Genomic DNA, 18,082 nt, shown 5'->3' on the forward strand with positions numbered 1-18,082 from the left:
CATTGTATATATATATGAAGCGCAGAGAAAATATCTCGAAATGTTTAGTGCGATTATTAATTTACACGTTAGTGCGATGTGAATATATTTTCAGACGAGTTACTTTCTTTAAAATAAAGTTTCTCTGCAAATAATCATAGTCACTTCAATTTTAACATGATAAATTTACACAATACGTTTCAGATGTAGGAAGCGACTCGGTTTACAAGCTATTATATTGAAATGCAAATAAAGAATCACAGCATCTCAATCTTTTACATGCTATCGTTCGTCCATTACTAATTATCTTATTTCTTAATGAATATTTATTCCCTTTCAACAATATTTACGAAGACTTCTCTAAGGTAACTCAGCGACAAGCATAAGCAGGAAATCACGAAAATAATCTCTCACTCACCAACTGTAGACTCCACTTCAGAACGAGTTTCTAGAGAAAGGCAAACGTAAATAGAAACCCTCAACACTTGCATCACACTATTTATTATGACAGACAACTATTAAATATATTGAACTCGTATAGAATGAGTGGTTTTCAAATGATAATTTTATGAGTCTAATCCAGTTACCCCAATTCAAGGAAACACTTTACAAACTTATCGTCATACTTTAACAGAGTGGAAAATGTTTACACGAAAGTAATACTAATTGATTAGTTGGAGGAATTTTGCTTTCATTTTACTAAAGAATTAACGTCGAAATATATGTTACATATCTAGCTTATTGGTACACATCACGAGAAAAGTTTCTTCGGAAGCTTACCTGTGCGTGTTACTTTCTCCGTTACAACTTCTGTGAAATTAATGAAATATGTAATTAAATATTTGGAAAGATGATTTGAAGCAGAATGCATAGTTATATGGCGATTACATGGGGAATCATAGTAGCTAACTACGTCTTGTAGATCTCAAATTTTCTCAAAAGCACCCGTATTTTCAGTAATATATACATGTATGAATGTTTATATATATCTATATGCACACATATACACATACACACACAGACACTTACACACACACACAGACACACAAACACACACATACACGCACACTCACACACATATATATATATGCAGTTTATTTTGTGCTTTGTTGCACTTTTCACCCTTTACACATCTTCCTTCTAATCACATGTGTAGACAATATGAGTTTGCTGCATCATACATGCGAAAAATCATTTCAGCTATATATAATCGCGATCTCCACGGACTTTTCCGCTTGATTTTTATATTTCAAATAATGTTTATTTACGTAACAAATACGATAAATTGGTAAGTTTAGGTAATTATGTAATTACAAATATATATAATTCGGTGTGTAAGTCAGGATATTAAATGGAAAAGTAACCTTACATACGAGTATGAAATTGTCTCTTGTCAAATGTCAGCATGTAAGCGAGCATGCAGTTGTGTTTGTCTGTGTGTTTAATGTACATATTAGTTTCTGTTTTCTTCTGCAGCTACTAATGTGTTTAACTACCACTTTGCTATAAATCCTGCAAAGAATACATGTGTTGAACGGAAGCAATATGTCACACGTTCAATTTATATAAAAATACGTTTTCCTTACATTACAAAGAAATTCATTCTTTAAACACTTTACACGTGTGTAATCTATTCTCGAAAATTTCTGGCTTTTCCGTTCGTTCACTGTTCTCTAATACTACTGGCTATTTTGAAATTCAGACGTTTGAACGACGATGAAAGAAAAGGAACAAATCAACTGTCACAACGAAGCGACGAAACATTTGACACCAACAACTGCTAAGTAGCACGTTTGAAATTCACAAAGCAAACACGAGTGTGGAGAAAGCGCAACGCAATGTGGAAAAAACACGGATATATTTCTGAATGTTCTGCATTTTAAACAATCTTAAACCATTAGTGCCCATGGTCCTTTTTTAACGACCAGAATGATAATCTAACATATTTCTGCAAAGCCTGTATTCCTCTTAGATATCTTTAGTTCGTCATCTAGATTGGAGTGTCATTCAAAAGATTGTAATAAAGATATTTTTTATATATTTAGAATGAGATAAAGTCGTATAAATAAAGATTGTTGGTAATAAATTAAACAATAGAAATTGGGCATTAATGGTCTAATATACAACCACGTTCAAGACGATATGGTGTGACATGGGAAGAATTGGAACTGGTGTTGCGTATTATATTGTGTCCCTTCTTAATATAGCATATATGGCTCGATAGCTCGCCACTTCTGCAGCGTAGCATATAGAAGTTTTTCATGTAAATCTGGACCTGGAATAGGTACCTCTATTTGATTTCCTTTGTAATAGCATGCAGTGTGATCTTATCAATGTATGTGTGTAAGTAGGCTGTGTTAAGTGAAATGAAATATATTTTTGCGTGACTTTCTTTAGCTAGCAATTTCTAATATACCTGACATTTGACGGTAAGCCTAAACGTTGAAAGCGAATGAAATTATTACATATTAAACTCACCAACGGTAGATTCAACTTCAGATGGTTTTTCTGAACGAAATCAAAATAAAGTACAATAAGAATGTTGCTAAATTATTCGATAGGAAAATATATAATGTGTAAATGTTCGTTCATATGTCTTCTTAAGTAACAGACCACATATGATCTCTGTAAAATGCTTTTATTACACTGATACACTCATACGTTAACGTTACATATTCGGTCTGTAGTTGAATGGAGCATCATTATGTATTCAATACAGATTTATGATTATTTGATAAAACTCCGACGTTCACTAAACAAATTCAGAATTAATTCGCGAATTTAAGAGAAAACATTTATACAGGAAAATATACGGTCAGTATATATTGAATTTTAAGTAACTCTATGCCATAATATCAAACCTTCTTACCTATGCGAGTTTCGGTTTCTCTGATAATTTCTGTGAAATTCAAAACGAAAATCGTTAACTATGTCGTCGGCCATTTCGCAACAGTCAAGATTTTTAATGACGTTTGATACAATTAAATATTAGCAAGGAGGTGACGTACGAAAACGCGTAGATAAATATTTCTGATAAATTTGTAAATAATATAATTTAACATGAAAATGTTATGTAGAAATTCGGTAATTTCTATATAAAAGAAATCCGCAACAATAAGTTATTAACTGAGCGATTATTTTTCTAGCACACCTCACTCAATATAATTAATAATGTTGTACTATAACTAGTAATCATAAGAGATTTGTTATATTAAAACAGTACCAAATTAGGAGACACTTACCAACTGTGGCTTCGGCCTCAGATGGTTGTTCTGAATAGGGAATGAAAGACAATATAATCAGCATTTCACCTCATACAGATATAATATACGTAGACATAGTTACGAAGATAACCAAACATTCATTCACAAATATACACATACCTATTTTAAAGTTATATGTCATAAAGTTTTGTAATAAAATGCAGGACAATATATTATCTTAAATTCAATGCGACAATATATGTTCACTTCGATCATTTAGAAGGGAGGCAACAAAGAGAAACTTTTGGTAAAAGCGACGTCAAATTTGATACGTTACAAGCATATTTCAACTATACAAGATTCATTTCGATTAATACGCTACGCATTTCCAAACAAGTTATAGTGAAGTAGTTAAATAGAAAGCTAGATCTATCGAGATAATTTCGTAAACTGAAGTTCTCTCACCTTTAGGACGCTCGTCCTGTTGCACAACATCTGTGAAATAATTAAATGACATGTGAATTTCATGCTGAGAACTGATGAACACATCACTAATCTCTACCAATATATCAATCTTGTTTTGCAATTGCAAAGCGTTTCACCCACCGACTTCCCATTGCATGATTCGCTTTATTCTTTCAGTACGATTTCATTGTATATATATATGAAGCGCAGACAAAATATCTCGAAATGTTTAGTGCGATTATTAATTTACACGTTAGTGCGATGTGAATATATTTTCAGACGAGTTACTTTCTTTAAAATAAAGTTTCTCTGCAAATAATCATAGGCACTTCAATTTTAACATGATAAATTTACACAATACGTTTCAGATGTAGGAAGCGACTCGGTTTACAAGCTATTATATTGAAATGCAAATAAAGAATCACAGCATCTCAATCTTTTACATGCTATCGTTCGTCCATTACTAATTATCTTATTTCTTAATGAATATTTATTCCCTTTCAACAATATTTACGAAGACTTCTCTAAGGTAACTCAGCGACAAGCATAAGCAGGAAATCACGAAAATAATCTCTCACTCACCAACTGTAGACTCCACTTCAGAACGAGTTTCTAGAGAAAGGCAAACGTAAATATAAACCCTCAACACTTACATCACACTATTTATTATGACAGACAACTATTAAATATATTGAGGTCGTATAGAATGAGTGGTTTTCAAATGATAAATTTACGAGTCTAATCTAGTTACCCCAATTCAAGGAAACACTTTACAAACCTATCGTCATACTTTAACAGAGTGGAAAATGCTTACACGAAAGTAATACTAATTGATTAGTTGGAGGAATTTTGCTTTCATTTTACTAAAGAATTAACGTCGAAATATATGTTACATATCTAGCTTATTGGTACACATCACGAGAAAAGTTTCTTCGGAAGCTTACCTGTGCGTGTTACTTTCTCCGTTACAACTTCTGTGAAATTAATGAAATATGTAATTAATTATTTGGAAAGATGATTTGAAGCAGAATGCATAGTTATATGGCGATTACATGGGGAATCATAGTAGCTAACTACGTCTTGTAGATCTCAAATTTTCTCAAAAGCACCCGTATTTTCAGTAATATATACATGTATGAATGTTTATATATATCTATATGCACACATATACACATACACACACAGACACTTACACACACACACAGACACACAAACACACACATACACGCACACTCACACACATATATATATATACAGTTTATTTTGTGCTTTGTTGCACTTTTCACCCTTTACACATCTTCCTTCTAATCACATGTGTAGACAATATGAGTTTGCTGCATCATACATGCGAAAAATCATTTCAGCTATATATAATCGCGATCTCCACGGACTTTTCAGCTTGATTTTTATATTTCAAATAATGTTTATTTACGTAACAAATACGATAAATTGGTAAGTTTAGGTAATTATGTAATTACAAATATATATAATTCGGTGTGTAAGTCAGGATATTAAATGGAAAAGTAACCTTACATACGAGTATGAAATTGTCTCTTGTCAAATGTCAGCATGTAAGCGAGCATGCAGTTGTGTTTGTCTGTGTGTTTAATGTACATATTAGTTTCTGTTTTCTTCTGCAGCTACTAATGTGTTTAACTACCACTTTGCTATAAATCCTGCAAAGAATACATGTGTTGAACGGAAGCAATATGTCACACGTTCAATTTATATAAAAATACGTTTTCCTTACATTACAAAGAAATTCATTCTTTAAACACTTTACACGTGTGTAATCTATTCTCGAAAATTTCTTGCTTTTCCGTTCGTTCACTGTTCTCTAATACTACTGGCTATTTTGAAATTCAGACGTTTGAACGACGATGAAAGAAAAGGAACAAATCAACTGTCACAACGAAGCGACGAAACATTTGACACCAACAACTGCTAAGTAGCACGTTTGAAATTCACAAAGCAAACACGAGTGTGGAGAAAGCGCAACGCAATGTGGAAAAAACACGGATATATTTCTGAATGTTCTGCATTTTAAACAATCTTAAACCATTAGTGCCCATGGTCCTTTTTTAACGACCAGAATGATAATCTAACATATTTCTGCAAAGCCTGTATTCCTTTTAGATATCTTTAGTTCGTCATCTAGATTGGAGTGTCATTCAAAAGATTGTAATAAAGATATTTTTTATATATTTAGAATGAGATAAAGTCGTATAAATAAAGATTGTTGGTAATAAATTAAACAAAAGAAATTGGGCATTAATGGTCTAATATACAACCACGTTCAAGACGATATGGTGTGACATGGGAAGAATTGGAACTGGTGTTGCGTATTATATTGTGTCCCTTCTTAATATAGCATATATGGCTCGATAGCTCGCCACTTCTGCAGCGTAGCATATAGAAGTTTTTCATGTAAATCTGGACCTGGAATAGGTACCTCTATTTGATTTCCTTTGTAATAGCATGCAGTGTGATCTTATCAATGTATGTGTGTAAGTAGGCTGTGTTAAGTGTAATGAAATATATTTTTGCGTGACTTTCTTTAGCTAGCAATTTCTAATATACCTGACATTTGACGGTAAGCCTAAACGTTGAAAGCGAATGAAATTATTACATATTAAACTCACCAACGGCAGATTCAACTTCAGATGGTTTTTCTGAACGAAATCAAAATAAAGTACAATAAGAATGTTGCTAAATTATTCGATAGGAAAATATATAATGTGTAAATGTTCGTTCATATGTCTTCTTAAGTAACAGACCACATATGATCTCTGTAAAATGCTTTTATTACACTGATACACTCATACGTTAACGTTACATATTCGGTCTGTAGTTGAATGGAGCATCATTATGTATTCAATACAGATTTATGATTATTTGATAAAACTCCGACGTTCACTAAACAAATTCAGAATTAATTCGCGAATTTAAGAGAAAACATTTATACAGGAAAATATACGATCAGTATATATTGAATTTTAAGTAACTCTATGCCATAATATCAAACCTTCTTACCTATGCGAGTTTCGGTTTCTCTGATAATTTCTGTGAAATTCAAAACGAAAATCGTTAACTATGTCGTCGGCCATTTCGCAACAGTCAAGATTTTTAATGACGTTTGATACAATTAAATATTAGCAAGGAGGTGACGTACGAAAACGCGTAGATAAATATTTCTGATAAATTTGTAAATAATATAATTTAACATGAAAATGTTATGTAGAAATTCGGTAATTTCTATATAAAAGAAATCCGCAACAATAAGTTATTAACTGAGCGATTATTTTTCTAGCACACCTCACTCAATATAATTAATAATGTTGTACTATAACTAGTAATCATAAGAGATTTGTTATATTAAAACAGTACCAAATTAGGAGACACTTACCAACTGTGGCTTCGGCCTCAGATGGTTGTTCTGAATAGGGAATGAAAGACAATATAATCAGCATTTCACCTCATACAGATATAATATACGTAGACATAGTTACGAAGATAACCAAACATTCATTCACAAATATACACATACCTATTTTAAAGTTATATGTCATAAAGTTTTGTAATAAAATGCAGGACAATATATTATCTTAAATTCAATGCGACAATATATGTTCACTTCGATCATTTAGAAGGGAGGCAACAAAGAGAAACTTTTGGTAAAAGCGACGTCAAATTTGATACGTTACAAGCATATTTCAACTATACAAGATTCATTTCGATTAATACGCTACGCATTTCCAAACAAGTTATAGTGAGGTAGTTAAATAGAAAGCTAGATCTATCGAGATAATTTCGTAAACTGAAGTTCTCTCACCTTTAGGACGCTCGTCCTGTTGCACAACATCTGTGAAATAATTAAATGACATGTGAATTTCATGCTGAGAACTGATGAACACATCACTAATCTCTACCAATATATCAATCTTGTTTTGCAATTGCAAAGCGTTTCACCCACCGACTTCCCATTGCATGATTCGCTTTATTCTTTCAGTACGATTTCATTGTATATATATATGAAGCGCAGAGAAAATATCTCGAAATGTTTAGTGCGATTATTAATTTACACGTTAGTGCGATGTGAATATATTTTCAGACGAGTTACTTTCTTTAAAATAAAGTTTCTCTGCAAATAATCATAGGCACTTCAATTTTAACATGATAAATTTACACAATACGTTTCAGATGTAGGAAGCGACTCGGTTTACAAGCTATTATATTGAAATGCAAATAAAGTATCACAGCATCTCAATCTTTTACATGCTATCGTTCGTCCATTACTAATTATCTTATTTCTTAATGAATATTTATTCCCTTTCAACAATATTTACGAAGACTTCTCTAAGGTAACTCAGCGACAAGCATAAGCAGGAAATCACGAAAATAATCTCTCACTCACCAACTGTAGACTCCACTTCAGAACGAGTTTCTAGAGAAAGGCAAACGTAAATATAAACCCTCAACACTTACATCACACTATTTATTATGACAGACAACTATTAAATATATTGAGGTCGTATAGAATGAGTGGTTTTCAAATGATAAATTTACGAGTCTAATCTAGTTACCCCAATTCAAGGAAACACTTTACAAACCTATCGTCATACTTTAACAGAGTGGAAAATGCTTACACGAAAGTAATACTAATTGATTAGTTGGAGGAATTTTGCTTTCATTTTACTAAAGAATTAACGTCGAAATATATGTTACATATCTAGCTTATTGGTACACATCACGAGAAAAGTTTCTTCGGAAGCTTACCTGTGCGTGTTACTTTCTCCGTTACAACTTCTGTGAAATTAATGAAATATGTAATTAAATATTTGGAAAGATGATTTGAAGCAGAATGCATAGTTATATGGCGATTACATGGGGAATCATAGTAGCTAACTACGTCTTGTAGATCTCAAATTTTCTCAAAAGCACCCGTATTTTCAGTAATATATACATGTATGAATGTTTATATATATCTATATGCACACATATACACATACACACACAGACACTTACACACACACACAGACACACAAACACACACATACACGCACACTCACACACATATATATATATACAGTTTATTTTGTGCTTTGTTGCACTTTTCACCCTTTACACATCTTCCTTCTAATCACATGTGTAGACAATATGAGTTTGCTGCATCATACATGCGAAAAATCATTTCAGCTATATATAATCGCGATCTCCACGGACTTTTCCGCTTGATTTTTATATTTCAAATAATGTTTATTTACGTAACAAATACGATAAATTGGTAAGTTTAGGTAATTATGTAATTACAAATATATATAATTCGGTGTGTAAGTCAGGATATTAAATGGAAAAGTAACCTTACATACGAGTATGAAATTGTCTCTTGTCAAATGTCAGCATGTAAGCGAGCATGCAGTTGTGTTTGTCTGTGTGTTTAATGTACATATTAGTTTCTGTTTTCTTCTGCAGCTACTAATGTGTTTAACTACCACTTTGCTATAAATCCTGCAAAGAATACATGTGTTGAACGGAAGCAATATGTCACACGTTCAATTTATATAAAAATACGTTTTCCTTACATTACAAAGAAATTCATTCTTTAAACACTTTACACGTGTGTAATCTATTCTCGAAAATTTCTGGCTTTTCCGTTCGTTCACTGTTCTCTAATACTACTGGCTATTTTGAAATTCAGACGTTTGAACGACGATGAAAGAAAAGGAACAAATCAACTGTCACAACGAAGCGACGAAACATTTGACACCAACAACTGCTAAGTAGCACGTTTGAAATTCACAAAGCAAACACGAGTGTGGAGAAAGCGCAACGCAATGTGGAAAAAACACGGATATATTTCTGAATGTTCTGCATTTTAAACAATCTTAAACCATTAGTGCCCATGGTCCTTTTTTAACGACCAGAATGATAATCTAACATATTTCTGCAAAGCCTGTATTCCTTTTAGATATCTTTAGTTCGTCATCTAGATTGGAGTGTCATTCAAAAGATTGTAATAAAGATATTTTTTATATATTTAGAATGAGATAAAGTCGTATAAATAAAGATTGTTGGTAATAAATTAAACAAAAGAAATTGGGCATTAATGGTCTAATATACAACCACGTTCAAGACGATATGGTGTGACATGGGAAGAATTGGAACTGGTGTTGCGTATTATATTGTGTCCCTTCTTAATATAGCATATATGGCTCGATAGCTCGCCACTTCTGCAGCGTAGCATATAGAAGTTTTTCATGTAAATCTGGACCTGGAATAGGTACCTCTATTTGATTTCCTTTGTAATAGCATGCAGTGTGATCTTATCAATGTATGTGTGTAAGTAGGCTGTGTTAAGTGTAATGAAATATATTTTTGCGTGACTTTCTTTAGCTAGCAATTTCTAATATACCTGACATTTGACGGTAAGCCTAAACGTTGAAAGCGAATGAAATTATTACATATTAAACTCACCAACGGCAGATTCAACTTCAGATGGTTTTTCTGAACGAAATCAAAATAAAGTACAATAAGAATGCTGCTAAATTATTCGATAGGAAAATATATAATGTGTAAATGTTCGTTCATATGTCTTCTTAAGTAACAGACCACATATGATCTCTGTAAAATGCTTTTATTACACTGATACACTCATACGTTAACGTTACATATTCGGTCTGTAGTTGAATGGAGCATCATTATGTATTCAATACAGATTTATGATTATTTGATAAAACTCCGACGTTCACTAAACAAATTCAGAATTAATTCGCGAATTTAAGAGAAAACATTTATACAGGAAAATATACGGTCAGTATATATTGAATTTTAAGTAACTCTATGCCATAATATCAAACCTTCTTACCTATGCGAGTTTCGGTTTCTCTGATAATTTCTGTGAAATTCAAAACGTAAATCGTTAACTATGTCGTCGGCCATTTCGCAACAGTCAAGATTTTTAATGACGTTTGATACAATTAAATATTAGCAAGGAGGTGACGCACGAAAATGCGTAGATAAATATTTCTGATAAATTTGTAAATAATATAATTTAACATGAAAATGTTATGTAGAAATTCGGTAATTTCTATATAAAAGAAATCCGCAACAATAAGTTATTAATTGAGCGATTATTTTTCTATAGCACCTCACTCAATATAATTAATAATGATGTAATATAACTTGTAATCATAAGAGATTTGTTACATTAAAACGGTACCAAATTAGGAGACACTTACCAACTGTGGCTTCGGCCTCAGATGGTTGTTCTGAATAGGGAATGAAAGACAATATAGTCAGCATTTCACCTCATACAGATATAATATGCGTAGACATAGTTACGAAGATAACCAAACATTCATTCACAAATATATACATACCTATTTTAAAGTTATATGTCATAAAGTTTTGCAATAAAATGCAGGACAATATATTATCTTAAATTCAATGCGACAATATATGTTCACTTCCATCATTTAGAAAAGAGGCAACAAAGAGAAACAAAGCGAAGACAAATTTTATATATTACAAGCATATATCAACTATACTAGATTCATTTCGATTAACACATTACGCATTTCCAAACAAGTTATAGTGAGGTAGTTAAATAGAAAGCTAGATCTATCGAGATAATTTCGTAAACTGAAGTTCTCTCACCTTTAGGACGCTCGTCCTGTTGCACAACATCTGTGAAATAATTAAATGATATGTGAATTTCATGCTGAGAACTGATGAACACATCACTAATCTCTACCAATATATCAATCTTGTTTTGCAATTGCAAAGCTTTTCACCCACCCATTTCCCATTGCATGATTCGCTTTATTCTTTCAGTACGATTTCATTGTATATATATGAAGCGCGGAGAAAACGTATCGAAATATTTGCGATTATTAATTTACACGTTAGTGCGACGTGAATATATTTTCAGACGAGTTACTTTCTTTAAAATAAAGTTTCTCTGCAAATAATCATAGGCACTTCAATTTTAACATGATAAATTTACACAATACGTTTCAGATGTAGGAAGCGACTCGGTTTACAAACTATTATATTGAAATGCAAATAAAGTATCACAGCATCTCAATCTTTTACATGCTATCGTTCGTCCATTACTAATTATCTTATTTCTTAATGAATATTTATTCCCTTTCAACAATATTTACGAAGACTTCTCTAAGGTAACTCAGCGACAAGCATAAGCAGGAAATCACGAAAATAATCTCTCACTCACCAACTGTAGACTCCACTTCAGAACGAGTTTCTAGAGAAAGGCAAACGTAAATATAAACCCTCAACACTTACATCACACTATTTATTATGACAGACAACTATTAAATATATTGAACTCGTATAGAATGAGTGGCTTTCAAATGATGAATGTACTAAACTGTTCCAGTTACCCCAATTCAAGGAAACACTTTACAAACCTATCGTCATATTTAACAAAATCGAAAATGCTTTCATGAAAGAAATACTAATTGATTAGTCGGAGGAATTTTGCTTTCATTTTACTAAAGAATTAACGTTGAAATATATGTTACATATCTAGCTTATTGGTACACATCACGAGAAAAGATTCTTCGGCAGCTTACCTGTGCGTGTTACTTTCTCCGTTACAAATTCTGTGAAATTAACGAAATATGTAATTAAATATTTGGAAATATGCTTTAAAGTAGAATGCATAGTTATGTGGCGATTACATAGGGAATCATAGTAGCTAACTACGTCTTGTAGATCTCAAATTTTCTCAAAAGCACTCGTATTTTCAGTAATATATACATGTATGAATGTTTATATGTATATATACACATATCCATAAACAAACACACACACACACGTACATACATACACAAACACACACATACTTGTATTTCCGTTCGCTTACCGTTCTCTAATACTACCAGCTATTTTGAAATTCAGAATTTTGAACGACGATGAAGGAAAAAGTACAAATCAACTGTCACAACGAAGCGACGAAACATTTGACACCTACAACTGGTAAGTTGCACGTTTGAAATTCGCAAAGCAAACACGATTGTAGAGAAAGCGCAATATAATATGGAAAAAATGCGGATATATTTCTGCGTATTAAGCATTTTCAAGAATTTTAAACCATTAGCGCCCTTGGTCCGTTTTTAGGACCAGAAGGGTAATGAATCATGTTTCTGGAGCACCTGTATTTTTCTTAGATATCTTTAGTTCGTCATGTAGACAGGATTGTTATTCAAATATTGTAATAAAAATATTTTTTATATATTTAGAATGCGATAAAGTCGTATAAATAAAAATTGTTGTTAATGAATAAAACGAAAGAAATTGGGCAGTAATGGTTTAAAATACAAGCCATATTCAAGATGACATGGTGTGATATGTAAAGCTTTTGAACTGGGGTTGCGTATTATATTGTGTCCCTTCTGAATATAGTATTTATGACTCTATGGCTGGGCACTTTTGGAGAGTAGCATATGGAGATTTTTCATGTAAATGCGGAGCAGGAATCGGTGCTTGTATTTGATTTTCTCTGTAATTGCATGCAGTGTGTTCATGTCAATATGTAAAGCAATAAAATATATAAAAAAATTATATTAAAATATGTAAAAATATAAAAATATAAGTGTAAGAAATGAAATGATTTTTCGTGGACACAATATAAAATGCAGGTTCTATTTGTGATCTTGGGGTGTCTAAGCTGCTTTTCCAGATGTGCTGTCTTTCCATTTCACAAAGACAGCACTTTCTACTGCCGTTGGTGTAAGGCTTACACTTGGCTAAGATTTTCTAATGGATGTTATAGTTGATGCCTTTTACTTTTAAGGACGATATATGACTGGATAATTTGTTTGTTTTTCTGTGTTCCCAGTGTGCGAAGCTCAAGGTGTGATTGCTGATCCTGGCTTTGAAATTCCGCTTTGTGTGACCCACATATTTCTTTGACGAAACTATGCCCTTAGTGGTTGTAGAGTCTACGGTGGCTTCATAAATGATGGTCTCAGACATGCAAGCTCCATTTAGCGGGCATAAATTTTTATCCCTGCATGAACAGCTGGTTTCATTTTGTTGTTTTTGTGTGTTGTGTGCAATTATAATTTTAAAATTAGTAGTTGAGCTAAAACGTTATTAATTGACGTTTTATACTCTGGCCAACATGAGAAATATGTGAGCAATTACAAGACAACTCTTCAAATGTTTACATCGTATGCCTCTACTGCAGCATATATGCTAAGGAATTATTTCAGCTATCTTTAATCGTTATCTCCCTGGACTTTTCAGTATGATTTCTATATTTCAAATCATTTTTACTAACATAACAAATGCAACAAAATCATAAACTTATAAATATATAAAATTCGGCATGTAAATTAGTATATTAAACGAAAACTTTGCTGTTATATGGAGTATAAATAGCCTCATGTCCATTGTTAGTATTTAAGCAAGTGTGCATTTTTATCTGCTTGTGTTTTTGCATGTTGTGTGTATTAATATTTCTTTTTTAGTTCTACGTATGTGCAACTATCACTTTGCAATACATCACGCAAAGAATACATGTGTTAAACGGAAACGATGTGACACGTGAAATTTATATAAATGCAAATCTTTCTACCATTACAAACAAATTAATTCCTCAAACACTTTACTCCTGCATTGTTTTCATATTTCCATTGACGTTCTGACCCCTAATGCTACCGAATTTTTTAAATTCAAACTTTGAGATAACGATAAGCAGAAAGGAAAAAATATCCGTCACACCGAAACAAAGAAACATTTGACACCAACAACCGCTAATTAGCAAATTTAATGTGTCAGACATGCGGTTTTTAAGAGATTGTGCCTTGCCACATGAAAATTGTGCAAAATATTCGTACAAATTCTGCATTATTATGCATATCACTCTCACGCTGGTATATTTTGGAAATGCCTATAATTCAGGACATTGTTAAGTCTTCTCCCTCCCACATACACACGCACGCACACACACACACAGATATATATATATATAAGTATATATATATATATATCTGCGCAGTCTTCTTTATTGATATATTATCGTAACATATTACTCTGTACAGTGTAATGATATCTGTAATTTCAATGATACTACAAATCAGTGTTGATCAATTATGAATGTATATCTAAAACGATATTTCATCTAATACATCAATATCAATTTTACAATGTCTTATCGTTTCTTTCGTGCACCTTAAAATTCTAAATTGTGCAATTCTTTCAACATTAATTTTTCCTATCCCAGAGAAAATACACAAATTCTTATTCCCAATCTTATTAAATCATGCAATGCAATTTTTATATCTTTTGAAAAAGGCTAACTATATTTCAGTTAACAGCTAATCAACCATTAATGACGTAATGACAGTTTAAACTCTATAAATTTTAGATGCGTTTCCTGGCAAAACCATCGACAAATATCATTGTATTGCAATAAAGTAACCATCATTAAAATAAATCTATTACTCACTTTGATTATTATATCATTCAATTTATTTTGTACTTAGTCACTAATTGAAATGGTAAATTTGTTTAGGACAAACTTCCTCACATCATCAATAACGTAAAATGTTCATATTAAGTTTAACATTTTAACTAGATCCAGCAGTAGCAAGAAATCGTGAAATACTCTCTCACTCACCAAATTTAGATTCCACTTCAGAACGTGTTAGTAGTGAAATTCAAACATAAATATATATCCTCATCACTTACATCATACAGAACAGTGTGACAAACGGATTATATTTACATAGATGTGATTATTTGAGCGTGATTGTTTCAATGTATTTAATTTCGAAAAATATTATCTATAAAACCAGCAGAATACAAGTTGAAAAATTATAGTTTTTAGAATTGAAAATGTTTCAAAGGAAAATATAAAACGAGGAGACTTAGGAATTTGGGACTAAAGAAACATCGGGAAAAAAATTACTGATATACTTTTAGTCTTACTGAATGCACAGATGAATCCCTCTGTAGCTTACTTGTACGAGCTGCACTGACCATAGAAGAGGGCTTCTAGGTAAGTTAATGCCTTTCACGCGTAGCACATGGCCAACCCACCTCAGTTGCACTTTGATAAAGAAACTTTGCCTGCATTATCCCATCTTGCAAAAATCATCTGTTGAGGACGCGCGTGTTTGTAGCTGTATGACTTTATATTGTGTGTATTTTTCACTTTGAAGTACTATAGTATGTACCAGTATTTTCCACATATGCAGTGATAGGTACGGATCTGTGTCATGGAAGCAATAACTGACACCCTATATCTATATCAAAGTAAATATTCATTACATAGACAAAAACGTTTCATACAATAAATTTATATGCATATTTTTACTCACGTAATCTATATATATATATATATATATATATATATATATATATATATATATATATATATAATCCTTTGTCTCTTTATTTGTCTGTTCCCAATGCCTTCTCAAACGGCTTAACGAAATCAAATCAAATTTTACACGGTAGTACGATGAGACCACGTGAGTGTCAGGATGTCACTTTTGGTCTCCCAATGCATTCTCAAACACCTCAGCCAAATCAAATCAAATTATATACGGTAATACTATGAGACCGCGTGAGTGTCAACATGTAATTGGTTTGGGATTAAAACTATGCAACATTGTTCGGTATTACATGTCAAAAGTCAATTCATTGTCTCATTTATCGTTTAATTAGCAGTTCCATACATGTGTTTCTATTTCGTTCATTTGCTTATATTTCGTTAATGCATACAAAAATACAGACATACTGTATACATACCATGCGGTAAGCCATCTTGCTTTAATTTTTCAAGTAATTCATTACTACATATTCTCATGTGACTGTATAGGCCCACTTCATGTTTCTTATTTTACAGTCACGGCAGCAATTCAATGTCAGCCCTTCGCCTTCTGCAACATTTCAGCAGTTCACTTACACGTTGCTATCTCCCATTGCAGCCCATTTCCGGAACGTACTCATTTACGTACAATATCTCCATTACACTTCCGTTCATTTGACTGTCAACTATACGATGGGTCGTGTTAGACGCAGCGCTGACCGCCTCAAAGGTGGCTTCAAAAATTACATATCCCCACTCCTAATTTTCCATGATACGTTAGGGCCTGGAATCCGCCAAACGGACGTATTACATGTCGCTTAGTTGAATTAGTCCATCATTTACTCCACACATGTTTTGTTGTCAATGCTGCATTTTCCCGTATCACTTGTTTCAACATAACTGTAATGTATATATATATATATATATATATATATATATATATATATATATATATATATATATATATATATATATATATATATATACCATTTTAATCTCGAGAAACGCCGGGTATCTTTGCTAGTCATTAGTAATCTTATATAACTGATGTTGCAAAGTTGCAAATGCAATAAAACTATTATTTTCTGTAACAGAGAAACGATAATACTTCGGATACCAAGAACCGTTTATTAACAGATTAAGACATACTACGAATGAATTGAAAGTGCAATACCCTGTGATAATAAGGCAGAAGTAAGCAAAAAGTTTCAAATGTATATGCTTGAAGCCTGTAATGCATATTGCATTGGAGCAATTTATCAGCGTGCACTTTATGACTTGTTAGCTCATCACTTCTAGTCTGTGTAGAATGCACTCATTTTGTGTAAATTAGAATTTTATATCAGTCTTGCTTGTGTACGCTTTTGTGTCTGTGTGCGTATGGTTATATGCAGCACTGTGTGCATGGAAGCATGTGGAAATATAATCAGTGTAGGTTTTATGCATAAGTATTTTTGCATGACTGGGCATAGCATACTTTACCCGATAACTGACAATGAAGCCAAACATCGAAGCGAGTAGAAATTATAGCAAATTAGACTCACCCACAGTAGATTCAACTTCAGACGGTTTTCCTGAACAAATGTTAAAATACATTAGCTATAAGCAAGTTGTTCAACTATTCATGAATACACGTGATTCTATTCGATACATTTGCATAAAAATATACAGCTGTATGTATTTAAATTGTAATAACCCAAGTAGAATGTTAAATTATCAAACTGACATTAATATATTAACAATATATCTTCTTAGAAATATTAAATGGAGCGTTTTAGCTGTTAAAAATGATTACGTTTAATCAGAAAATTTTCGGAGTAATTCAGAAATATTTCCTAATTATATTTTCACATGAAAACCTTTGATATTATTCTTTAGAATGTACGAACAGTTTAATAAATATTGTAGAATATCTAGCGTTAAAATTTGTGGAGATTATATTGATATAGTAAATGCGCTTACCTATGCGAGATTCGGTTTCTTTAATAATTTCTGTGAAATTAACAAAGGAATCAATTAACTATTGCTTTCATTATTTCAAAAAACAAAAAAAAACAGTATCTTAAACTGTGTTGTACCAGATAATTTATGA

General features: G+C 32.1%; 1 protein-coding gene across 1 annotated transcript in view; it reads right to left on the reverse strand.

Moving 5' to 3' along the window:
• Window positions 1-18,082, reverse strand: part of LOC106869541 (uncharacterized) — a 502,813-nt gene that overhangs the window by 224,024 nt on the left and 260,707 nt on the right. Inside the window, exons 150-171 of the mRNA XM_089360195.1 lie at window positions 17,953-17,982; window positions 17,535-17,564; window positions 12,242-12,271; window positions 11,881-11,910; window positions 11,304-11,333; window positions 10,886-10,915; window positions 10,513-10,542; window positions 10,122-10,151; window positions 8,424-8,453; window positions 8,062-8,091; window positions 7,480-7,509; window positions 7,054-7,083; window positions 6,681-6,710; window positions 6,290-6,319; window positions 4,592-4,621; window positions 4,230-4,259; window positions 3,648-3,677; window positions 3,222-3,251; window positions 2,849-2,878; window positions 2,458-2,487; window positions 760-789; window positions 398-427 (exon numbers count right to left, since the gene is read on the reverse strand). Of these exons, the coding sequence (XP_089216321.1) occupies window positions 398-427; window positions 760-789; window positions 2,458-2,487; window positions 2,849-2,878; window positions 3,222-3,251; window positions 3,648-3,677; window positions 4,230-4,259; window positions 4,592-4,621; window positions 6,290-6,319; window positions 6,681-6,710; window positions 7,054-7,083; window positions 7,480-7,509; window positions 8,062-8,091; window positions 8,424-8,453; window positions 10,122-10,151; window positions 10,513-10,542; window positions 10,886-10,915; window positions 11,304-11,333; window positions 11,881-11,910; window positions 12,242-12,271; window positions 17,535-17,564; window positions 17,953-17,982 (660 nt within the window). The remainder of the gene's footprint in view (window positions 1-397; window positions 428-759; window positions 790-2,457; window positions 2,488-2,848; window positions 2,879-3,221; window positions 3,252-3,647; window positions 3,678-4,229; window positions 4,260-4,591; window positions 4,622-6,289; window positions 6,320-6,680; window positions 6,711-7,053; window positions 7,084-7,479; window positions 7,510-8,061; window positions 8,092-8,423; window positions 8,454-10,121; window positions 10,152-10,512; window positions 10,543-10,885; window positions 10,916-11,303; window positions 11,334-11,880; window positions 11,911-12,241; window positions 12,272-17,534; window positions 17,565-17,952; window positions 17,983-18,082) is intronic.

Source organism: Octopus bimaculoides, chromosome 1, assembly GCF_046866305.1.
Source record: "Octopus bimaculoides isolate indiv1 chromosome 1, ASM4686630v1, whole genome shotgun sequence".
Taxonomy (NCBI): Eukaryota; Metazoa; Mollusca; class Cephalopoda; order Octopoda; family Octopodidae; genus Octopus; species Octopus bimaculoides.